The following is a 27,561-nucleotide window of genomic DNA, read 5'->3' on the forward strand; positions in this document are numbered from 1 at the left end:
TCTGGGGGAAAGTTTTAAACCTCCAACAAAGACTAAATATCAAATTTCAGCCATTTCGGTGGGATATTTAGGTCACTACCTTCCAAATACCGAAAATCGGGTGGAACCGTTCTATGAGGGCTACATGAAGACGGGGACCTGTACCGACAAATTTCATATGGAAAATTTTATACCCCCAAACAAAGACAAAATACCAAATTTCATCCTATTCCGTGGGATATTTAGGCCACAACCTTCAAAATACCGAAAATCGGGAGGTAGGCGTGGACCGATATAGCCCATTTTCAAACATTTCCAAACATCCTAGGAGTGATAGAAACTTCAGTACCAAATTATAAAGATCTATCTTAAAAATTGCGAGCTGTATCTTGATTTCAACAGACAGACAGACGGACATGGTTATATCGACTTGGAATTTTATGCTGATCAAAATATATATATTTTGTGGGGTCTCCGAAGAATATTTCGATGTGTTACAACCGGAATGACAAATATAATTTTAACCTCCATATTATGGTGGAGGTTATAAAAAATATATCGTTGTAATCACAATTACAAGGAACACCTTCGATAAATATTCCGAAAAAAAATTACAACAGTCCTTTAGCCGATTTTAAATGTATATTTTGTACCATTAGTCAGGAAGCATGGACTTGCCATGGGAGTACCTTTGGTAAAAAAATCAAAACTTCGAACAGCACTTGAACGACAATTTTGAAGCTGTTGTCCGATATGGATCGACATAGAAGTTGATGTACGTTTGGACGAAATTGTACGCTATATAAAGGTTCGTCCAAATCGGATACTCAATTCGTGAGTTATATCGTGCATATCAGGGATTTTAGTTGTTGCCGGCCGGGTTTTTAGTGCTTTTGAGCCTTTATCTTAAGAAGTGTAGACGCCCGTGCTCATCAGAGATCTTAGTTTGTGCCGGCGAGATGTTTTAGAGTTTGGAGCATATCTACTACTCTTTTCAAGAGTTTTGGTGCCAATCATATTAGCGTAACATATGAGGCACGCGTGACACGAAACACGTGAGTCTTTCTTATTTGAGGAAGAACATCAACCATAGCTCAAAAAAAAAATCAATGTAACTGAACGGCACGAAATGATATGATTTTATAGAAGGCACGCGAGACAAGAAAAATTATCTCACAAATGCAGCTCGACATTGTATTGTAATTTTCTACCCTCCACCATAGTATGAAGGGTATATTAAGTTGGTTTTTCTGTAAAATTCCGAAAAAACCTCAGTCCATTCCATGTAAGTCCGCCCAATTGTTGTAATCACTCTTGCATCCACAAACATTTCGAAGCTGAAAAACGTCATCTTGTGGTACTTTTATAGCGGTTCTTAAAATAAAGGACGAAAAGGACATTGAAGGAAGCGAGTTAGAAGGTCGAAATGCTCTATGAAAATAATCCTCATTGTATTTGACTGCAGACATTTCATCTCATAAATAAGTTAAAACAACAGTTAACAAATATATAACGCTAATTTCAGATGCCTTACAGGGTCTTCAGCAGCAACTTCATCACGCCATAACTCGGAAGTTGGACTCATGGCGGATCTGTCCTTCGGGATTCTTAATATACTCACCAAGGGCTTTCATCCCCAAAATGAATTATATCTGCCCCAAATTTATGGTTCACAGTGATATCGGGACATTTCGGTGTTCATAGTTTGGGCCGTAATCACAAGGACTATCCGCAATTCTACACGTGCTCTCATACTAAATTAAATTTCAAATCTGAATGATCCATTTCCATTTTGCAACTCGATCGAAATTTAGGATTCCACCATTTTAGTTGGTCGGGTCATTACCCGAAGGAAAGACTTGACCACGAAAAATGTTATCTTTGTAAACAGTAAGGCCCTAAAGATAGCTTGTGAATCTTGAAATGATAGGATCCCGATCTGGCGTTCCCGTTTCAATTTTTATTTGCACATTATCCTATTTCGTTATATATTCAAAAATGTTTACATGGAATTTGTAAATTCCTTGAGCAAAAAAAAATTTAATTTTAAACTTACCTCAGCTTGTGTGGTCGTTGATACAGGTCCCGATTGGGCTGTGGCTATAATTGTTAACAATATTGTTAAACCTAAGAACACATAATTTTGGCGGGTAGACATTTTTGCAGCGCAGGTGGTCTGGTTTCGACTCGTTGTAACAAAAGTTGATGTGTTGTTGTTGGGTGATATGTTTCGTCGCTTTGTTGTTGGTGGTGGTAATTGTTCTCTATTTACCATAATTTGTTGAAAAGATTTGTGGGTGTGAGTGTGTGTTTTAAAGACGTCAATTTGTTGGTTATTTACAACTATTTTGTATTATATAATATCTGTAAAGAGAGAAAAAGGGAAATGGTATAATTAAAAAAAATATAATTAATTTAAAATAATTACAAATAATAGTAATTAATTATTTAAAGTATAAAATAAAGTTTGAGGTTTCCACAATATAAAACGATTTTAAAGTGTTTTTTCTAAATTTTGAAGAATTTCTGAAGCTTACATATCAGCAAACATATCAAGTGATTTGAACAAAGCCCTTTAATTAATTTTAATTATGTGCGCTAAGTCGCGTATGATCCTATGCAATTTTTTCTAAATTTTTTTATCTAACAATTTTACGTGTTTCCCCTTATCCACTTTGGAAAATTAAATACTTGGCCTATCCTGATTCTACAATATTCTAGCCGTTTGTGTTATCCTGAGATATTGTAGAAAAAGCCTTCCTTCATCTTCCGTCCTTATATTCACAATAACTCCTTAGCCTAATACAATTAATGTAATGAAATACTTGGCCTATCCTGATTCTACAATATTCTGTTTGTTTTAGCCTGAGATATTGTAGAACAAGCCTTCCTTTGCCTTCCTTCCTTTTATTCACAATAACTCCTTAGCCTAATACAATGAATGTAATTTGGTCATACGAATGGAATTTAACCTTGTAACCATTAAGTTCGAAAATAAAAATAATTACTGTTTGACACATTCTTTTTGGAGTGAAACATGAATACAAGACAATTTATGACAACTTAACGGCTTTACAGCCTAAAAAGGAAGTGTCACAAAGAACATGCCTTTTGTACACAAAAATACCACTTGACCAAGGTTAGTAGCATTCTTGTTTGTTGCTGGTTTTTTTTCGAACTACATACTTAAAATATTTCAAAAAGCTAAGAAAGTATTTTAAGGCCAAACGGCGGCAGGAAGTTAATACCGAATAGAACAAAGTTATTTTCAAGTTGCTGCCCTTTTGCTGCTGCACAAAATACATTTTGCCATAATTTCAACCTGTTGGCCTTTAATAGTTGGGCAGGCAGACAGACAGACATAAATACGAAATGCCTGCTAATATGTGTGGCATGTTGCAAATACCAAACACGAATCCCATGGTTACCTAAACTGACACCCCTTTGCCTTTTTGCATATTTTTAATAAGCTTCATTTTGGTATTTATACACCCGGTGTTATCTCTTAAATTGCATGTTTCGCTCACCGAAAAAAACAGAGGGGAGGGAACGAAAAAAGTTATAATTAAGGATTTTTATTTTTTGTCGAAACGGAAGGAAAAGCTTTTTTTTCCAAATATAGCAACTTTGCGATTTATTTGATATTTCAAGTTTGCTTTTTTCTGATTGCATGTGTGTGGCATATTTGTGACGAGTGATCTAAAAATTAAGTTTGAAATTTAGCTCATGACTTAAAGGTTAATTAAATAACATTTAAACAACAGTTAGGAAATTCGTTGGATATTCATAGATTGTAGCAAAAATAGCATAGAATACATTTCGATACGAAAGCAAGATGCAATCTATTCCCAGCAAACGAACCGAATATCAATTATAAAGTATTGGAAAAAATCTACTTTCAGCATTACCACTAGGCTGAAAAATAATGGGTTATTACTTTAAAATTTTACAAGACAAAACTACTTATTTTACTCAATACTAAGTAATGCGTGACAGTGGCTCAGAGTATGAGTGGCTAGAGAAATATGGAAAAATTTACCGTCGTAATAATGGCTGCGAGGACAAACTACTGCAAAAATATTCAAAACTAATCTATGTCTAGAAGAAATATTTCAAAACTTTAGACCAAATTGGTCACTCTTTGCAGAAGTTATTGTGCGCACCATTTTAACGGGAAGTTTTGAACTATTGTGGGGGAGGCACCAGAAGGAGTGGACGAAGAGACCCAACTTCGAACATGATCAATGTTTAGAACTGAAACTAAGCTGCAAAATGAAAACCGTGCACCAGAAGGAGTGGACGACAAGCCCCATCTTCGAGCTTGATCTATATTTGAAACTAGATCTAAGCTGTAAAATGCAAACTTTGCACCAAATCGCCAGCCAGACAAACGGACACACAGGGCTTAATCGAAGGCAAAAGGGGTGACTTCTCTCATATCAATGTATGCTGTTATTGTTATTGTTATTGTTCCACAAACATCCCAGATGGGACAAGGGAGACTTCTCTCATATCAATGATTGCACGCCGATTCATATTGGCTCAATGATATGGGACCTACTTTTTATTGCCGAGTCCGAACGGCGTGTCTTACGACACCACTTGTAGAAAAGTTTTTCATGGCTTAAATACTCAGGAAATGTCGCCAGCATTACTGAGATCAATGTATGCACTCCGATTTATATTAGCCGAGTCCAAACGGCCAATCTTAAGACACTACTTTTAGAGTAGATTTACATTGCCGAAATATTCAGGAATTTTTGCCTACATTATGCTGAGGGAATTTTTAAAGAATATTTTTTCAAGACGTGGATTTTTTAGGAATATTTTTTCAAGGTGTAGATTTTTAAGAATATTTTCTTAAGACGTGGACTTTTTAAGAATATTTTCCTAAGACTTGGACTTTTTTGTGAATATTTTATTGATGTCGGGGACTTTTTGAATAATATTTTATTGAAATCGTAAACTTTTTAAGAATATTTTATTGAAGTCGTAAATTTTTTAAGAATATTTTTTCAAGACCTGCATTTTTAAAGAATATTTTTAAAAATATATTTTTTAAGCGCGGATTTTTTTTCAGAATACTTTAAAAAAATACTCATGGATTTTTTAAGAATATTTTTTCAAGATTTGAATTTTTTTTAAAATATTTTTTGGTTTGTTTAAAGAATGTTATTTCAAGACGTGGATTTTTTGGAGAATATTTTTAAGGCGTAGTTTTTTTCCAAGCATATTTTAAAATTATTTTTTTAAAGCGTGAATCTTTTTAAGAATATTTATAAGGGCATGATTTTTTAGAAATAATATAATAATATATAATTTTTATGGCGTGGATTTTTTAAGAATATTTTTTCAAGGCGTGAATTTTTTAGGAATATTTTTTCAAGACTTATTGTTTTAAATATATTTTTAAGGCGTTAATTTTTTAAGAATATTCTTCTAAGAGGTGAATTTTTAAGAATAGTTTTTAAAAACATTTTTAAGATGAATAATTTTTTCAAGACGTAAATTTTTAGCAATATTTTTCAAGACCTGAATTCTTTCAAGGCGCGAATTTTTTAGGAATATTTTTTCAAGACTTCTTTTTTTAAATATATTTTTAATCGTGGATTTTTTAAAAATATTCTTTCAAGTCGTGAACATTTTAAGAAAATTTAAATTTTTTCAAGACCTGAATTCTTAAAAAATATTTTTTAAGAATATTTTTTTAACACCTGAATTTTTTAGGAATATTTTTTTAAAATATTGTTTAAGGCGTGAATTTTTTTTCAAAGAATATTTTTAAAAAAATTTTAAGACGTGGATTTGATTCAAAGAATTTTTTTCTTAATATTTTTATAGGCGTGGATTTTTTTCAAGAAATACTTTTAATAATATTTTTTTAAGGCGTGGATTTTTTTCAAAATCTATTTTCAAAAATATTTTTAAGGCGTGAATTTTTTCAAAGAATATTTTTAAATATATTTTTTTAGGCGTGTATTTTCGAAGAATATTTTAAACAAATTTTTTTTTTTTTAATTTTTTTTAATGTGTGGATTTTTTTTCAACGAATATTTTTCAAAATATTTTTTAAGGCGTGGATTTTTTCAAAGAATATTTAAAAATTTTTTTTAATGAGTGGATTTTTTTCAAAGAATATTTTTTAATGCGCGGGGTTTTTTCAAATAAAATTTTTAAAAATATTTTTTAAAGCGTGGATTTTTTCAAAGAATATTTTTAAAAATATTTTTTAAGGCGTGGGTTTTTTTTCAAATAATATTTTTTAAGGCGTGGATTATTATCAAAAAATATTTTTTTTTTTTAAATATTTTTTAAGACGTGGGTTTTTTTCAAAGAATATTTTTTAAGGCGTGGATTTTTTTCAAAGACTATTTTTGAAAGCGTGGATTCTTTTCAAAGAATATTTTTGAAAGCGTGGATTTTTATCAAAGAATATTTTTAAAAATATTTTTAAGGCGTGGATTTTTTTCAAAGAATATTTTTCAATGCGTGGATTTTTTTCAAAGAATATTTTTAAAAATATTTTTAAGGCGTCCATTTTTTTTCAAAGAATATTTTTAAATATATTTTTTAAGGCGTGAATTTTTTTCAAAGAATATTTCTAAAAATATTTTTTTAAGGAGTGGATTGTTTTGAAAGAATATTTTTAAAAATATTTTTTAAGGCGTGAGTTTTTTTAAGAATATTTTTTTAGGCGTGGATTTCTGTCAAAGAATTTTTTTTAAATATTTTTTAAGTCTGGATTTTTTTTAGGATATTTTATAAATGATTTTTTTGAGGCGTGGATTTTTAAGAATATTTTTTAAAATGATTTTTAAAGGTGTGGATTTTTTAAGAATATTTTTAAAAATTGATCTTTTTCAGAGGATATTTTTAAAAATATGTTTTAAGGCGTGTGTTTTTTTATAGAATGGGTTTAAATTTATTTTTTTAAGGCGGGTATTTTTTTCAAAGAATTTTTTTTTAAATTTTTTTAAAAGCGTGGATTTTTTCAAACAATTTTTAAAGAGTAGTTTTTTTTTAAATAATATTTTTAAAATTATTTTTTTAAGGATTGGATTTTTTTTTTCAAAGAATATTTATACCCTACACCACACTGTGGTAAGGGGTATTATGTCTTTGTGCATTTGTATGTAACATACAAAAGGAAACGAAATAGACCCATAGTTCCTTTTGGGGATATACATACAGCCACTTTCTGAGTCGATTTATGCATGTCGATTTATGCTCCCATATATATTTTCGCCCGATTTCACGTATTTGCTGCACCAAACACGCTATATACGTCCAATTTTGATGCAATTTTGAATGTAAGACTGAATTCGGTCTACAAATAAGTGTGCCAAATTATATCGAAATCGGTTCAGATTTGGATATAGCTCCCATAAATATTTTCGGCCGATTTCACGTATTTTCTGTACCAACCACGCTATATTTTTCCGATTTCGATGAAATTTCGAATGTGTGACTGAATTCGGTCTAGAAATAAATGTGAGAAGGCGTGGATTTTTTCAAAGAATATTTAAAAATTTTTTTTAATGAGTGGATTTTTTTCAAAGAATATTTTTTAATGCGCGGGGTTTTTTCAAATAAAATTTTTAAAAATATTTTTTAAAGCGTGGATTTTTTCAAAGAATATTTTTAAAAATATTTTTTAAGGCGTGGGTTTTTTTTCAAATAATATTTTTTAAGGCGTGGATTTTTATCAAAAAATATTTTTTTTTTTTAAATATTTTTTAAGACGTGGGTTTTTTTCAAAGAATATTTTTTAAGGCGTGGATTTTTTTCAAAGACTATTTTTGAAAGCGTGGATTCTTTTCAAAGAATATTTTTGAAAGCGTGGATTTTTATCAAAGAATATTTTTAAAAATATTTTTAAGGCGTGGATTTTTTTCAAAGAATATTTTTCAATGCGTGGATTTTTTTCAAAGAATATTTTTAAAAATATTTTTAAGGCGTCCATTTGTTTTCAAAGAATATTTTTAAATATATTTTTTAAGGCGTGAATTTTTTTCAAAGAATATTTCTAAAAATATTTTTTTAAGGAGTGGATTGTTTTGAAAGAATATTTTTAAAAATATTTTTTAAGGCGTGAGTTTTTTTAAGAATATTTTTTTAGGCGTGGATTTCTGTCAAAGAATTTTTTTTAAATATTTTTTAAGTCTGGATTTTTTTTAGGATATTTTATAAATGATTTTTTTGAGGCGTGGATTTTTAAGAATATTTTTTAAAATGATTTTTAAAGGTGTGGATTTTTTAAGAATATTTTTAAAAATTGATCTTTTTCAGAGGATATTTTTAAAAATATGTTTTAAGGCGTGTGTTTTTTTATAGAATGGGTTTAAATTTATTTTTTTAAGGCGGGTATTTTTTTCAAAGAATTTTTTTTTAAATTTTTTTAAAAGCGTGGATTTTTTCAAACAATTTTTAAAGAGTAGTTTTTTTTTAAATAATATTTTTAAAATTATTTTTTTAAGGATTGGATTTTTTTTTTCAAAGAATATTTATACCCTACACCACACTGTGGTAAGGGGTATTATGTCTTTGTGCATTTGTATGTAACATACAAAAGGAAACGAAATAGACCCATAGTTCCTTTTGGGGATATACATACAGCCACTTTCTGAGTCGATTTATGCATGTCGATTTATGCTCCCATATATATTTTCGCCCGATTTCACGTATTTGCTGCACCAAACACGCTATATACGTCCAATTTTGATGCAATTTTGAATGTAAGACTGAATTCGGTCTACAAATAAGTGTGCCAAATTATATCGAAATCGGTTCAGATTTGGATATAGCTCCCATAAATATTTTCGGCCGATTTCACGTATTTTCTGTACCAACCACGCTATATTTTTCCGATTTCGATGAAATTTCGAATGTGTGACTGAATTCGGTCTAGAAATAAATGTGAGAAGGCGTGGATTTTTTCAAAGAATATTTAAAAATTTTTTTTAATGAGTGGATTTTTTTCAAAGAATATTTTTTAATGCGCGGGGTTTTTTCAAATAAAATTTTTAAAAATATTTTTTAAAGCGTGGATTTTTTCAAAGAATATTTTTAAAAATATTTTTTAAGGCGTGGGTTTTTTTTCAAATAATATTTTTTAAGGCGTGGATTTTTATCAAAAAATATTTTTTTTTTTTAAATATTTTTTAAGACGTGGGTTTTTTTCAAAGAATATTTTTTAAGGCGTGGATTTTTTTCAAAGACTATTTTTGAAAGCGTGGATTCTTTTCAAAGAATATTTTTGAAAGCGTGGATTTTTATCAAAGAATATTTTTAAAAATATTTTTAAGGCGTGGATTTTTTTCAAAGAATATTTTTCAATGCGTGGATTTTTTTCAAAGAATATTTTTAAAAATATTTTTAAGGCGTCCATTTGTTTTCAAAGAATATTTTTAAATATATTTTTTAAGGCGTGAATTTTTTTCAAAGAATATTTCTAAAAATATTTTTTTAAGGAGTGGATTGTTTTGAAAGAATATTTTTAAAAATATTTTTTAAGGCGTGAGTTTTTTTAAGAATATTTTTTTAGGCGTGGATTTCTGTCAAAGAATTTTTTTTAAATATTTTTTAAGTCTGGATTTTTTTTAGGATATTTTATAAATGATTTTTTTGAGGCGTGGATTTTTAAGAATATTTTTTAAAATGATTTTTAAAGGTGTGGATTTTTTAAGAATATTTTTAAAAATTGATCTTTTTCAGAGGATATTTTTAAAAATATGTTTTAAGGCGTGTGTTTTTTTATAGAATGGGTTTAAATTTATTTTTTTAAGGCGGGTATTTTTTTCAAAGAATTTTTTTTTAAATTTTTTTAAAAGCGTGGATTTTTTCAAACAATTTTTAAAGAGTAGTTTTTTTTTAAATAATATTTTTAAAATTATTTTTTTAAGGATTGGATTTTTTTTTTCAAAGAATATTTATACCCTACACCACACTGTGGTAAGGGGTATTATGTCTTTGTGCATTTGTATGTAACATACAAAAGGAAACGAAATAGACCCATAGTTCCTTTTGGGGATATACATACAGCCACTTTCTGAGTCGATTTATGCATGTCGATTTATGCTCCCATATATATTTTCGCCCGATTTCACGTATTTGCTGCACCAAACACGCTATATACGTCCAATTTTGATGCAATTTTGAATGTAAGACTGAATTCGGTCTACAAATAAGTGTGCCAAATTATATCGAAATCGGTTCAGATTTGGATATAGCTCCCATAAATATTTTCGGCCGATTTCACGTATTTTCTGTACCAACCACGCTATATTTTTCCGATTTCGATGAAATTTCGAATGTGTGACTGAATTCGGTCTAGAAATAAATGTGAGAAGGCGTGGATTTTTTCAAAGAATATTTAAAAATTTTTTTTAATGAGTGGATTTTTTTCAAAGAATATTTTTTAATGCGCGGGGTTTTTTCAAATAAAATTTTTAAAAATATTTTTTAAAGCGTGGATTTTTTCAAAGAATATTTTTAAAAATATTTTTTAAGGCGTGGGTTTTTTTTCAAATAATATTTTTTAAGGCGTGGATTTTTATCAAAAAATATTTTTTTTTTTTAAATATTTTTTAAGACGTGGGTTTTTTTCAAAGAACATTTTTTAAGGCGTGGATTTTTTTCAAAGACTATTTTTGAAAGAGTGGATTCTTTTCAAAGAATATTTTTGAAAGCGTGGATTTTTATCAAAGAATATTTTTAAAAATATTTTTAAGGCGTGGATTTTTTTCAAAGAATATTTTTCAATGCGTGGATTTTTTTCAAAGAATATTTTTAAAAATATTTTTAAGGCGTCCATTTTTTTTCAAAGAATATTTTTAAATATATTTTTTAAGGCGTGAATTTTTTTCAAAGAATATTTCTAAAAATATTTTTTTAAGGAGTGGATTGTTTTGAAAGAATATTTTTAAAAATATTTTTTAAGGCGTGAGTTTTTTTAAGAATATTTTTTTAGGCGTGGATTTCTGTCAAAGAATATTTTTTAAGTCTGGATTTTTTTTAGGATATTTTATAAATGATTTTTTTGAGGCGTGGATTTTTAAGAATATTTTTTAAAATGATTTTTAAAGGTGTGGATTTTTTAAGAATATTTTTAAAAATTGATCTTTTTCAGAGGATATTTTTAAAAATATGTTTTAAGGCGTGTGTTTTTTTATAGAATGGGTTTAAATTTATTTTTTTAAGGCGGGTATTTTTTTCAAAGAATTTTTTTTTAAATTTTTTTAAAAGCGTGGATTTTTTCAAACAATTTTTAAAGAGTAGTTTTTTTTTAAATAATATTTTTAAAATTATTTTTTTAAGGATTGGATTTTTTTTTTCAAAGAATATTTATACCCTACACCACACTGTGGTAAGGGGTATTATGTCTTTGTGCATTTGTATGTAACATACAAAAGGAAACGAAATAGACCCATAGTTCCTTTTGGGGATATACATACAGCCACTTTCTGAGTCGATTTATGCATGTCGATTTATGCTCCCATATATATTTTCGCCCGATTTCACGTATTTGCTGCACCAAACACGCTATATACGTCCAATTTTGATGCAATTTTGAATGTAAGACTGAATTCGGTCTACAAATAAGTGTGCCAAATTATATCGAAATCGGTTCAGATTTGGATATAGCTCCCATAAATATTTTCGGCCGATTTCACGTATTTTCTGTACCAACCACGCTATATTTTTCCGATTTCGATGAAATTTCGAATGTGTGACTGAATTCGGTCTAGAAATAAATGTGAGAAATAATATCGAAATCGGTTCAGATTTGGATATAGCTCCCTTATATTTTCGGCCGATTTCGCGTATTCTCTGCACCAAACACGCTATATACTAAGTCCGATTTCAATGATATTTGGAATGTGTGACTGAATTCGGTCTGGAAATAAATGTGCCAAATTATATCGAAATCGGTTAAGATCTGGATATAGCTGCAATTTACATTTTACATATTTACAGTGGTGTAGGGTATCATATAGTCGGCCCCTCCTGACTTTGATCCTTTCCTTACAGGTTTTAAATTTTTTAAGGCGTGGGTTTTTTTTTAAACTTTGATTTTTTCAAATTGTATTTTTAAACAATTTTTTTTTCACTGATTATTTTTAAACAATTTTAAGGAGTGGATTGTTAAAAAAAATTAAAATTTTTTAAGACGTGGATTTTTTTCAGAAAATATTTTAAACATTTTTTAAAGAATATTTTTAAAAAATTTGTTAAGGAGTGGATTTTTTTAAAAGAATGCTTTTAAAAATTTAAATTAAATTTAAAATAATTTTTTTAAAGCGTGGATATTTTCAAAAAATATTTTTAAAATTATGTTTTAAGTCGTGGAATGTTTCAAAGAATATTTTTAAAATTAAAATCGCTCGTGTGGCACGGTTTAACGTTCACCGATCGCCATAAAATTTCATATATAAGGTTTTTGGGTCAAATAAATATTAGATTGTAGGAAGAAGTTTCAAAATAAAAAAATTGTTTTTTGTGTCGCCCTAATATACATATTATGCATTTCCCACAAAGTTCAAACTCACAATGCGGAATATAATGACTTTATTTCTCGGTGTTTTTTGTTGTTAATAAATCAATATTTATTTCCTTTCAATATTTTGACTAAATACACAACGAGTAATGAACTTGACATTATTAAAACATTTATATGAATGGTCATTATCATCAGTTGTCAACACCAAGAACAAAAAGAAAAAAAGTGAAATAATTTCGATTAATATTAAGTTATTTGAGTTTTTTCGACTGTCATTTTTTCCAGTGAACATATTTCACAGTAATGGTGCCGCAAAAAGTGCATAAACACATAAAACAAAATGACTCTTATCGCTCTACAATCAAACACACTAACGACACAAAATGGAAACAACAACAAAAAATAAAAATATATAACTTAGACCCTGAACGTTGTAGGGCAGTGGGGGTAATTCTATGGGGAAACACCTTTTGGGGAATTTGTTATAAATTGTTTATAGAACGAAAAACAAAATATATATTGAACTCTTATCTCTAAGGTCAAGTTCCTGGCGAATAGATATAGAAATGTGTAACATTTTGCTGTTGTTTTTGTTTTCTTAACTCTGAAAATCAGTTACGTGCTAATACGCTTCTAACCATTTCAAATATTTGTATGGCATTTTTTTTAGTTAACAACAAAATATTTCTAAACTTTTTTTCAACACCCAAAAAATTGTTTTCATATCTTGGTTGGGTATTTTCTTATCTTATCGACAAATGCTTTAGACACTGTTTTGGAAATAAAAGAGCCCAGAGAAACACATTTACGAAATATTACCAACAACAGTGGAACGTTTATAAAATTATGTTTGGGAAGATATTCTATGGAAGTCAATGAGAAATTGATATTTCAATTATTCCAATTAACCAAACATTTTTTACGGGACTAACCCTTGATTCAGGGGTCGAACCCCAAAACAGATCATAAGAAATTTCAATTTCTTTGTTTTTGGGCTGAAAGTGGTGATGAGGCATTTCTTTTTTAGCAGAAAATTTTGAAATTTCTCATGAAATGATTTCTATTTTGTTACAGCATTGGTATGGAATATTAACAATTTCAATGAATGATTTAATATTGCAGTGAATAACATTCATTTTATGTGTATTTCTTTGGAATTACTCACAATGTGGCACTCCATAAAATACACAGCAGATGTGCAAAAAAAGCAAAAACAAAAACAAATTATTGGATATTAGAATTGGAATTTGCAATTCACTTTTTATTGTCAAACAAACGCTTCTTCGTCGCTTCTATAATATAAGCGGATACTGATGATTTTTTTTTTTTTGGTTGGCAAAAATAATTATTTAGAAATTTTCAACACGTTTTCAGGCCGACCAAAATTAAAACAACCAATAGAAGAACTACAAATTCGAATCCGTAATGTATCACCTAGATGGATGGTCAGGTATTTTATTTTTGTCTCAAAAGATCAATAAATGAGTGGACAGTTTGTATGGCTTTGTCATATAAACAAGGCAATCATAAAATTTATTTTGGCAAGAAATTGAAATTGATGCAAAAATTTTTAAATATTAATTTAACGTAAAATTCATATGCGTTTTTGTTGTTATTGACAGATTCTTTTCTTTTAATTGTCATTATAATTATGAAGTTTATAATCATCTTCATCAATGAAACAATAAAAACATCATCTTTTTTTGTTTTGATTTTTGTCTCAGCGAAATTTTAAATATTTTTTCTTTATTTTGTTTTTTCATTTATTATTGTTTTTAGTTCGTTTTGTTGTTGTTAATATGTTTTTATTTTGTTAAAACAAAAAACCAACAATGCGCATAGCCGAAAACACACTTTCACACACACAAAGTTACTCCCATTAGAAGTCATGAATGACTCACTTGAAATTTCGGGTAGTTTACAAACTGAACACTGAACAGGTATCATTTTTTTTGTTTGAGTTCAATTTCTTGTGAATTTCTTTGGAAATGCTGCTTTAGTTATAAATGCCTGCTTTTGCGAGGCATAGATAAGGGGGAAATCAATAATTAATAAATATTGGAATTATTTGATTTTTCAATTCATTCTTAATTGTTTTATTGAGAATTCTTAATTAATGGTTCTGCATTCCCCCTATGATTTCAACAATTTCATAAAATGTGATTTAATTGTTGTTGTTGAGAAATAGGAAATATATAACCATGGTTACTTTACCGACTATCTACTGCAGTAGGCTATGGCAAAAATATTGATTAAACAATGGGTAGGGTAGGGACTAAAAATACTGGAAAACAAGATAATCTATTCGACAACATCGAAAATGAAAAAAATCCTAAAATTGTGAGTTATAACAAAATGTAGAGATATATTGGCTGTTTTATTTAAAAACACAATTGTCAAGAACATGGGAACAAGAGTCGTTTAGGGGCACCCTTGGATTAATTTGAATTCCTGCTATGCTGATCACAGCGGGGGAATTTATACGTCCCGACACATGGGTGAACATGTATTTTTTTATTCAAAACACCATTACATTATTTAGGAGCACCCTTCGGATCGGTTTGAAATTTGTATCATAGGTAGTCCTTGTTATCCTGATCACAACGATATAACTTGTTTCCGGGGAAATCCACACCTTTCGCAGATTATAAGGATCATTACAATTTACTATGCTTATGGAGAATATTTTTGTGCGCATAGGCGAAGGCCCGCTACTTATCAGATTCACTAAAACGACATTTAGCTGGGAAATGTTGCAAATATTTTAAATGAAAACTTTTATCTGGAAGACCGCTAATGCAGATTGCACTGGTGGAATCTAGACATATGACAGAATAAATGATCCTGGATCAGAATTATTAATGGACCTCCCTCATAAAATCGTATGAAAAAAATATTAATTGGGAACTCATTACAGGCAGGACAAATTTATATAAGGTAGAAGTGACAACCAGCTGTATTTTTACTTTTTTTGGTATATTTGGTTTTCAACATGTAATAGGGTCTACTCATGAAATTTGAAAATTCGAAATTTTCTACCATAAAATACTTCTTTACTGCACTGGTGGAGGCTAGACATATGACGGAACAAATGATCTTGGATCAGAATTATTAATGGACATCCCTCATAAAATCGTATGAAAAAATTATTAATTGGGAACTCATTACAGGCAAGAAAAATTTATATATGGTAGAAGTGACAATCAGCTGTATTTTTACTTTTTTTTTGTAAATTTGGTTTTCAACATATAATAGGGTCTACTTATGAAATTTGAAAATTCCAAATTTGCTACCATAAAATACTTCTTTTCATCGTAAACGTATTATAACGATGACCTACGACAGTTCTGAATGCTTTTTATTTACATTTTGATTTAAATTTGTTCTATTTTAGAGGATTTTCAAAATGTATTTATGTTTTTCCTGAGCTTTTTTAAAACGACCCCATTATTCAATATTTTCTTTGACATTACATTTTCTATAACAACAATTGCTCTGTTCCAGAACCTGCAAGAAGCTACTACTTTTTACTACGATAACATTTTTTCCTTTATGTTATCGAAAAAAATAGTAGATTCTTGCAGTACTGGAACAGACTATATGTTGTTTTTGTAAATTTGTTAGTTGTTGTAATTCATGCATTTACTTTATATAAATTTGCCTTGATTACATGTATAAAACATGGAAAAACAAGTAAAAAAGAGTTAAGTTCGGCCGGGCTGAACTTTTTATACCATCCATAAAATATTCTGAAGCAAAACGGAATAATTATTTTCTTTCCTGTCCACAAATTTCGGCGGAGATATTTTGTGACCACTAAACCTAAATAAGGTAAAAAAATCATAAAAAAAATTATTCAACGTTCGGGAACCTTCTATGGGGCTAAATTAAAGCGTGGACCTATGTTTTTGGTGGAGCAGTTTTGTGGCATGTACACACAACACATAGACTTATGTGGACAGTTTTTCGAATTACAGATAGTTCGGTCAAAAATACCGAAAATGGGGAGGCACCGTTATATGGGGGCTATACCAAAACATGGACCTATGTACGAACATGAACCTATATTGACAGTTTTTGGTGGAGATGTTTTACTGATTACTGGGAACCTCAAATGTTAAATTACAGGTAGTTCGGTCAAAAAATTTAGCTACGATCCCCAAAATACCGAAAATCGGGAGGTACCGCTATATGGGGGCTATACCAAAACATGGACCAATGTCGACAGTTTTTGATGGAGATGTTTTGTGACCACTAGGAACCTCAACTATCAAATTACAGGCAGTTCGGTTTAAAATTTTTGCTAAAATCATCAAAATACCGAAAATCGGGAGGTACCGCTATATGGGGGCTACACCACAATATGGACCTATGTTGACAGTTTTTGGTGGAGATGTTTTGTGACCACTAGGAACATCAACTGTCAAATTACATGCAGTTCGGTTTAAAATTTTTGCTAAAATCCTCAAAATACCGAAAATGGGGAGGCACCGTTATATGGTGGCTATACCAAAACATGAACCTATTTTGACAATTGTTGGTGGAAATATTTTCTGACCACTGGGTACCTAAACTGCCAAATTACAGACAGTTCGGTCAAAAAATGTTGCTAAAATATTTGGGGGCTATACCAAAACATTGACCTTTGTTGACAATTTTTGGTGGAGATGTTTTTTGACCACTAGGAACCTCAACTGTCAAATTATCTTCGAACTTGACCAGCCTATGGAAAATAGACACTCGGGTACAAAAATGTAACTCAATTATTGCGAACGCTAGAGTGATTTCAACAGACGGACATGGCTAGATCATCTTAGATATTTATCCTGATCAAGAATACATATACTTTATATGGTCGCAAATGATTAGTTCGATGTGCTACAAATAGAAAAACAAACTTAATATACCCTCGATAATATGGTGGAGGGTATAAAACAGTAAAAACCCTAGCCTAAATGTCCCATGAGCAGATCCCTAATTTTGACAAAAAAATGCAAATGTCCTAGGTAACAAAAAAATGTTCAAAGGTTTCCACCCTGCATTTGTGGTTTAGGTATCATAATTGTTCCACAGAATAAAACAAGTAAGAATGTATCAGTCAGTAGTGCCGACAGAGATATATACCCTCAACCTCGGATCTAAAGAAAAGGAATAAACACAATACTTCTGACGTCTATAGGAGCCAAGTTCTCAATAAGTATGGACTTGTCCCCGAGAAAAATTGTACCGTCTTAAATAGTGCCGCAGACACAACATGTTGCCGAAAACTTAAAAACGATCCCGGACAAGTTCTTAAGCTGCAATCTTTCCAAACTTGAATGGTCCGATGTAGTCAATATTCGGACATAATCCGAGTATATAAGAAATAATACGATGTACAAAGTTTGGACCAATTAGGTTTGGCCCTTAGTTGGTATCGGGAGGCTTTTTTGGACCCCTTGGGTCATTATCTCAGGAAGTATGGACTTGGCCACGAAAAAAATTACGCCGTCGTAACATCAAAAAGAATTTGTTTCAACATTTCAAAATGATTCCTAAATTTGGTGAGGGAGGTACATGAAAAAGTTAACCGATTTATTCCATATTCCAACCTGATGTTTGTAATATTTCCATATGCAAAGTTATGACCAATTGGAAGTAACCGAATTCGAGAGTTATCGTGCGTATGTTAACGAACATTTTTGAACTTTTGTGGGGTAGGTATCAGAGTGAAGTGGACTGATATAGCTTATCATCGAACTAAAACCAAGTTTGGACAAAATATTACGATACCCAACATTTGAACCAAATTGGAAGATTCGTTCAAGAGTAATCGTGCGCACCAGCCAGCCAGACAGACGGATGGTCGGGCCTAAATCAACTCCAAATGGTCTGAAACGGGTTTCGTTCAAACATACTTTTGGTCTAAAGCCATTTTTTATTTCGGTGAGGCACAATTTTGGTCGTGTCAAAGTGTCTATACCCTCTTTAGTCTAAAAGCTGAAGGTGAAGAACACAAAGTAGAGTGGGGAACCCAAAGACTACCTGCAGTAAAAACATAAACATCACCGCCCTTCGGTAAAAATTCAAAAACTATTCTTGAAGAGGCCTTAAACAGCACCTAAGCAAAAATTTTTGTGCGGGACGTGTATAAAGAAGTGAACCAGAATATTGGGACATTTCGGGGCTATACCTCGATGAAGTTTTGACTTCCCCTAGTTAAAAGAGTACTGTTGAATGCATGTACTGGTCCTTGTCCCTCTTCTAAATTTCAATATCATCCGAGAAGTGGCCTTAACGTGGATTTAAGCGGAGAAGGTACACAAATGAATGGGCTGACCATCCCAGTCCATCGTGGAACTTAATCTAAATTTTGGAGTCACTGCTTTCAATAGTTATCATTATCGTACCCACCAGCTGTTTTAGATGATGCCGGAGGTATGAAGTTGCCTCAGGAGAGGTATGAACTTGCTTAGCAACACACGTAAGAACATATCCACCAACAAAATTTCTTATATCTTCGGTAAAAAAATCAAAATGTTGCCGGAGGTATGAAGTTGCCTCAGGAGGTAGGTATGAACCTGCCTGGAAAAAAATGTAGTTGTTGTTATAATGACTACACCTAAGAACATATCCACCAACAAAATTAGTTCAGTTGGTGTCCTTGTAATGAGGACCACAGGGAATATCTTCGGTAAAAATATCAAAACGATTTTTAAACAGCTTTTAAACTGAACTTGATCAAAAACTTTTGTGAGAGGTACACAAAGGAGTTGTCCGATAATGAACACCACAAGGACTACCTTCGGAGAAATTTTCAAAAACGATTGTCGAAGAACTTTTAAACTCAATATAATCCAAATTTTTAGACTTCTGTAAGAAGTTGGAACATAATGTAGGATTGGAAACACTTTTCAAAGTTTCGACCAAATGGGGTATTAATTTTGCAACTGATCGTGTCAATCAGTTGTTGTTGTAGCAACGTACATATGTTTGTTCGTCTATTTCTTCACTTATCGGGTTCTGCATCAGGATTGAAAAATTCTAAACCTAGACTGGCTACACCCATAAAGAATCAGGAGAAATTTGACTGGGTCTAGATGCAGAGTTTCATGTGGTCCCAATCCACATGTAGGGCAATATTAATTGAGGTGTCTAATCGCCCGTATCCAATTTGAGCTAAAACCACTCGTATTTGCTTTAGCAGCTGGCGTTCTTCTGCTGCGATGGATGGGGGTTGGTATCCGAGTACTGTATTCTCGCTATACCTTTGTGCTGGCTGTGCATCTGCATCAGTTCATATAGCGGTTTTCCTTTGTATCTTTGGAACTCTATATCTACAGATCGTGAATATCTCTCCTGATATACCTGGGTGTGGGAACACCCATGCAGGTAATGCATCGATAACATTTTGTTGTGCTAATGTACCGGTAAAATCATCGTCGCCTCATGCAGATAGTCCACTGGTGTCATATGGGGCACCTTGTTGCTGCTTTGAATATTCTTCCATTGCGTAGCGCTAACATTTGCATACTGCACTGGTGTCGCATAGCTTACCACACACTTACCGATTGCTTGATAAGAAGTAAAAAGGTAGGTTTTTGTCACTATACTAAGTGCCAACCAGCGACTTGAGAACCCTGTTTCTACTTCTGACCTTGTCGCAAATAGCTGTGGCTTGTGCGGACGATATAAACATGTTATCGGACATTACACCCAATATCTTGGGGTAGAGATTTAACCTATCACATTAGTCATCGACGCACAGTGGTTCAGGAATCGATTTTCCTGGCCAAAAATAGGTCGAAATATTGGAAGGTGTGGGCGTAGCGTGCTCCCAAAGAAAAAATGTTCCTAATCGAAATAATGATTTTAGACCCCAAGTACGTTTGGACGAAATCCGTTTCAGACAATTTGGAGTCTGGCTGGTGCGCACGATAACTCTCGAACAGATGAACCGATTTTGTCCAATGATAAGCCATATCGGTCCACTCGTTCAGGTACATCCCCCATAAAAGTTCAAAAATGTTCGAAAAAAATGTGTGCACGATAACTTTTGGAGAGAATGACCGATTTGGTCCATACTTTACACATCCTAATATATCTACCAGATATATTTAGATCAGGTTCGAATATGGACTATATTTGTTCACTCCTTCGGGTACCTCCCACACAAAATTTTGGATAAGACTTGCTCTCGAATCACTTTGATTTTTGTTGAATCAACTTGCATTCGCCGCCTCAATTACGACGGTAAAAGTTTTTCAGGGGCAAGTCCATACATCTTGAGAAAACAGCCCGAAAGTTGTAAACAAACCCCTATGGCACCATAGTGGCTGGAGAGTACGATAAATCTCGAACTAATCGACCAATTTGGTGCAAAATTTAGCCTTCGTCATATTTTGTCCAAACTTAGTTTCAGTTCGAAAATGGGCAATACCGGTCCACAACTTCTGGTACCCACCCCCAATATTTAAAACATTTCACTAAAGTGTTATGCACGATACCCCTTGAACGGGGCAACCAATTTGGTCCAAACTTTGGATCTCCTAATGTTTTGTCCAAATTTAGGTTAATTAAAATGGCCTCTCCTTAGGGAACCTCCCCCACAAAAGTTCAATAATTGTCTCTAAGTGCAGTTTAGTGTCTTTTCGAAGATCCTTTGAAAATGTTTACCGATGCTGCTCGTTGTGGTCCTGTTTACAGCGATATTATGTTTTCCGTGGACAAGTCTATGCTTCCTGGCATACTGGTTCAAAAGTTATACGATGACCCACTGAAATGACTAGTGAGTGCGATATCAAATAAGATCCACTTCCATAATGGACTATGTCGATCCATTCGTTCAATTACCTCCTCCGGAACACTTTTGAACGTCATTCCTAATCCACAATTTTGTCCGCACGTTCAAATGCCCAAAAAGGCACACAAAATTCGGAAAGACTGACATAGGGTGATGGTATATCTCTGCCGGCAAACCCGACTGAAACTTTTTTACTTGTTTTTGGCTTATTTTTCTGTTTTCAGTTGCCATAAAGTTATTATTTTAGTGGTCGTAGAATAACTAGTTATTCAGTGTGACATTTGTAAGTAGTTACGACTACCAATAAGTACTATAAAACCCATTACTTAGTTTACATTACTTTGTAATTGATTACTTGGATCATGTGGCTCCCAATTTTTTCTAAGATATACTCCATCTCATATGTGTCATGTTGTATAAATAGAACACCTATTGACAGCTCCAACAAAAATAGTGAAGGTACTGTGTATGAAACCCAACTCCTGCCTTTGATAGGGATCTGTACCACCTTTTCACACATTTCCTCCCAAAGCAAATACGTAGGTCATTACAAGCAATAATTGCTTCATGTTAACATTCAATTAACTGATAACCCCTCAAAATAGCCATGAAATATTTTTTTCTTTCTTTTTTTCAGATAACATCGACTATAACTTAATATCTATATGTTGTAGAGAAAATATTTGAAGTGGTTGGTGATTTGCAATCACGTCACAAAACTCACAAAATATTTATTGAATATTTTTTTATCAGTTCAATTGTGTCTTGTTATCTATTTAGTTGGCTTGTCAGTCATGGACAACGAACTTCCTGTGGCTTGTTTTTTTGTTTGGTCAAAAGCGTAAGCAGCGGAATTTTGTGATTCACAAAAAAGGATGGTTGGTGCAAAATTCCTACAAATAAATGTTCTACCACCCCAAAGAACAAACCAACCAGCTATCATAATTCACCTGTTTAAAATTTTCAGGCGGTGTTTTGCTACCGCTCTCATTGTCCCCTCTCTCTTGCTTTTATTTTATAAATGTGCCATATTTTGAAAATAAAAGTGTATTGATGGTGATGTCACACACATATTGATTTGTTTAATTCTTTATTTATTTTACGTTCAATTTTGATTTTTGTTATCTTTGGCATACCAAACAGTCCACAGTGGTGGACAGTCGGGCGGGAGGACAGACATTTAGAGTATTAAGACTCAAACGGGCCCAGTACATATAAAATAAACGTGAATTAAATGACAAATTGTTTTATTTTTTTTAGATATTTTGATTTTTGGTAGTGTCAAGTTGTTGTTTTTGTTGTTATTATTTTTTGGGCTTCAATATATTTTACTTATAATCATCCACATGTATTATGTTTTCTGTTGAAAATTAAATTAAAAACAAAAAAAAAAAAACTGTGTAAAGTTCAAAAACCTTTGATGATAAACAAATGAATGCAATTTTTTTGTATTGACAATAATTTCTGGGGAATTCTTTTTGTTTTAATTTAAAAAAATATTATTTCGTAATGACAAATAATTTTGATAGCAAGAATAAATAAATAAATAAATATAAAAATAATTAAAAAATCTATTTTACCGAAATTGACCTCTTTTGACCGTTTTAAATGTTTAAATAGCCAAAGTTTCTGGGACTGGATTCTTGTTCTATAAAAATTTGAAAAATCATTTGCTATTTATTTGTTTAAAAAAAAAATCATAGAACAAGAATTGAGCCCCTGCCACAGGATGTGCAAAACATATTTGTTTACCCGAAATATTTAAACTCCATAGGTTTGTTGGAAAGGTCATTTAATTTTCTTCTAACAATATGAAAAAAATTAAAAAATATATTTTAAATAATAACAAATTTAAAAAATAAAACTTGAAATTAAATTATTTGTATCACAAATTTGTTTATGTTAAGGTCACATTAGGCAAATATTTGCTCCAGCGACCGGCAGTATGCGCTTTCTGAGAGCAAGTGATTATAAATTTCAATGCATTATTTAGGCTCACTTGCTCTCAGTAATAAAAAAATTGTGATACAAATACTTCAATTTCAAGTTTTATTTATTAAATTTGTTATTATTCAAAATATATTTTTTTATTTTTTTCATATTGTTAAAAAAAAATTAAATGACCTTTCCAACAAAGAAAATATTTGAAATATTTGCCTAATGTGACGTTACCTTTATTGCCACTCAATAGCTTGCATTTATATCTTTGATGTCTTCCTTTAAGCCCATTTTTTTGTTTTCGATTTTAAAACTTTCTATTAGCAATCTCTTCTTTTCATTATTCTCTTTTTCTAGTATTTTAACTCTGTTAAATACTAAAATTCCCAAAATCAACTACTCCAAAGAAAAGAAAATTTTATTATTTTCAAGGTCGAAATTGAATCGTAACAAAAAATTCTCGTATTTCCTCCCTTTTTTTAACAAAATAAATGTCCGGTCAAGTTCTTTCAAGTTCACAATATTGATCGAAACACACAAAAAAACGAACAACCCAACGAGCGATCGAACGAAACCCATCAAATATTCCAACCACGTTTAGAGTTCAATGTTCGTATTTAGTTTTTTTTTCAATTTTTATTTTGGTCAAATATTGATTGCGGTTCCACATAGTGTTTCCTCAAACTGGTGGTGGTGGTCAAAACGGGTGACCACCAACAATTCAACACAAATTAAAAATTACGTCGCCATAAATCTATTGTAAATGTAAGAAAATCGAAAATTATTACGTTTGAAACACTTTGTAGGGAATATTTAATTCACGGCAGGTGGATTTGTGGAGATTGAAAATATAAATTAGGCATTTTATTCAAAGATTTATTGATCGTGAATTTAAAGTGTATAGGGATTTGAATTAGTTTAGAAAGCGTTTTCAAGAACAGAATCAGTGCGAAAAATATTCAGGAAAATGGTTTGAAAACTCATTGGTCTTAATTCCTTGGAAAAAGTGAAGTTTAAGAGCTTTTCTCGGTTCGTCTTAAAATTTTGTCAATGCAGCCCCCTTTGCAACGGTACAATTGTTTTCGGTCGCAAGTCCATACTTCCTGAGATAATGGACTAATAGACGGTACCAACTGAAATGGTAAATCCGTAATATTACTCCCGCAGAGAGTTTCTGATTGGTCCAATAATTGCACATCGTATTATTGCTTCCATTCATGTATCAGATTGGACTATATTGGTCCCGTCCTTATTGTACCTCCCAAACAAAATTTGGGGAAAGTGCAGCTTGAGGACTCGTCTCGAATGTATTTGAATCATTTTGCAGAAGGTTGTTTTCAGGGTCCATATTACAACGGTACATTTTTTCCGGAGTAAATCCATACTTCCTGAGATAACGTACCAAAAGCAAAAACATGCGCAAGATAACTCTCAACATTTCCAAAAATTTCTTCCAATCTTATGGTCTGTTCCAGAACTGCAAGAGGGTAATAATTTTTATACCCTCAGCCTTTAGGCTATGAAGGGTATATACACTTTCATACGGGCAAAATGTGCCTCATCGAAATAATGGACCCCAAGTATGTTTGGACGAAATCCGTTTCAGACAATTTGGAGTTGATTTAGCAATGTCCGTCCGTCTGTCTGTCTGGCTGGAGCGCATGATAACTCTCGAATGGATCAACCGATTCGGTCCAAAATTTGGCTTTCGTAATATTTTGTCAAAATTTAGTTTATGTTCCAAGATGGGCTATATCGGTCCACTCCTTCCGGTACCTCCCCCACAAAAGTTCAAAAATGTTCGGAAAAATTGTGCGCACGATAACTCTTGAAGGGAGTGACCGATGTAATCCATACTTTGCACATCCTAATATATCTACCAAATATAGATCAGGTTTGAATATGGACTAAATTTGTTTACTCCTTCTGGTACCTCCGCGTTTTTTTGGAGTATGTCCTCTGTGCTTCACGGACAAACCTTCCAACGAATTTTGGGAGTTACGTCCGCAAAGCAATTCATTTTGGGAATTATGTCCGGGTACCGGGACAAAACACTCAAACTAACTTAAATCCGTACGTTGCTTTATGTGGGACCTATGTATATCGAAAACCCCGACCTACATATACATATAGACGATTTTTAGTAGAAATATTGTCTAACGTCTGGAACACACAAAATTCCAAATTACAACCAATGCCGTGGGTAACTATGGTGGCTATATCCGAATGTGGACCTGTATAAAACATGTTTGGTAGAAATGGAAACTCAAAATTCGAAATTACAACCAATTCTGAGGTCGACTGGAACGTCGACAAGTCGCGTTATATGGCGGCCATACCAAAACGTGTACCTAATAACCTTTTTTTATAAACTCAGCATTTATGGAAATTTCACGAAAATTCTCTAAAGGCCGAAGTTATGGCTCAATCGATGAAAACAATTTACCAGTTCATGGTTCTGGCTAAAAAACGAATCCTAAAAAATGTTGTGAAAAAAATTTCGGCAACTATAAACTGGTAAAATTGTTTTCATCGATTGGACCATAAATTCGGCCTTTAGAGGATTTTCGTAAAAATGCACCTTTGGCTCCATACAAATTACTATAGAAACACCGATCGCCATAAAATTTCATATATAAGGTTTTCATATGCAAAAAAAACTTAAGGGTAGGCCTTAAAAAATGTTTTAGTCGCCCTAGTATGTACTCATCGATATAATGGTTTTAGACCCCAAGGCACAATCCGTTTCAGACAATTTGCAGTCGGTCCAAAGTTCGGCCTTCGTAATATTTTGTCCAAACTTAGTTTAAGTTCGAAGGTGGGTCATATCGGTCGGTACCCGAACCTTCCCCACAGAAGTTCACAACTTGGTGTGGACGATGACTTTTGAAGGCAGGAACCGATTTGATCCATATTTTGCAGATCCTAATATTTCTAATTCAGAAAAAGTGAAGTTCGTTTTGAATAGGTTTTAGAAGTTTGTCCTTGGAGCACTCTTTGCAAGGGTACAATTGTTTTCTGGCGCAAGTCCATACTTTCTGTTATAATGGCCTAAAGCTCCAATGAAAGAAAAATGGGAAATCTATAAGATAGCTCCAGCAGTTAGTTTCTGATTGGTCCAATCTTTGCACATAGTATTACTTCAACAATTTTTTTTTTTTCTATTTCTTCATTTTGTTCGGAAGAATTGTTATCGCAGTAAAAATTTGTAGGTTCCGGAACAGGCATTTAATATTTCGAGTTCTCTCTGAATCAGAAGTTTGCTTACTAAATTTTTTTTTTGTATATGTCAATGACTTGGTATAGCCCCACATTACGGTATCTACAGATTCCACGTATTTTGAAGCAAACTCGTGATACAAAATTAATATATTTTATATACGGCATAATTATTGAGTTTGCTTTTTTGGTCATAGGCTGAGGTTATATCGCCGTCAGCACAGCTGACTGATACTTTCATACTTTCCTTGCGGTAATTGCCAGTTTGTCGGTGAGAGAGGGTATTGAGAGGAAAAGTGTTACCATATACCTCACCTCTATCTCCATCAAACTGACATTTGGACTAATTTTTTTAAAATTTGTCAAGAAAAACTGTTCTTATATATGTGTGACATATTTGTCATTTTATTAACATTTGGTTTGTTGTTTTATTTTGTTTAAATATCTTAGAAAATGCTGCTTTTTTCGGTTTTAAAGTGTATTAACAATTCATGGTGTAAGAAAGAAGGTGATACAGTAATACCAACTGATGTCTTCATTTGCTGTCAAAATAATTTTTAATCAAAAATAAATAATAATATTTTCACTTCTATCAAGAATGTGTGTTAACAACATCTTTATTTATGCTTAATTGAGCATATTTTACCGGTTTCTTCTACATTTTGGGGATATTTCGGGCAAAAAAATTTGACAGCAAATGAAGACTACGGCCTGAATTCGCCCATTGTTAATAAATATTGGAATTATATGGACATCCAAGCCAAACAATCTACCAAATATCAAAGTGATCATATCTCCAGAAGATTATTATTTAAATACGAAAGAGGAATTGAATCTGGGATATTAAATTGCCAAGTTATAGCGCGCACAAAAAAACTTCATTCAGTAATACTCAATAACGTTAGTACAATAATTGTTAAACCATTTTCAAAATCGAAAAATGAAGATGTTTTTAAGATACTTAACATAAATTCCTAAATAAACCAACAAAAAAAAAAATGTTCAATAATATTTTTTTTAATTTTTTGGTAGAATAACAAATGCTTCACATTGCATTATGGTCTCAAATCCAAAATTTTCTGGACAGAATTATTTCAACGTCCATTTTGTATTGAAATTGATTATTATTTATAATAAATGTGTT

The 27,561-nt window shown here is 31.7% G+C and overlaps 1 protein-coding gene across 1 annotated transcript in view; it reads right to left on the bottom strand.

The window, feature by feature from the left end:
- Positions 1 to 27,561, bottom strand: part of Mmp1 (Matrix metalloproteinase 1) — a 175,891-nt gene that overhangs the window by 118,404 nt on the left and 29,926 nt on the right. Inside the window, 1 exon segment of the mRNA XM_073957878.1 lies at positions 2,036 to 2,343. Within this exon segment, the coding sequence (XP_073813979.1) occupies positions 2,036 to 2,254 (219 nt within the window). The 5' untranslated portion in view covers positions 2,255 to 2,343.

The sequence above is a fragment of the Musca autumnalis genome, unplaced genomic scaffold, assembly GCF_047663935.1.
Source record: "Musca autumnalis isolate F117 unplaced genomic scaffold, ASM4766393v1 scaffold_5, whole genome shotgun sequence".
Classification (NCBI taxonomy): Eukaryota; Metazoa; Arthropoda; class Insecta; order Diptera; family Muscidae; genus Musca; species Musca autumnalis.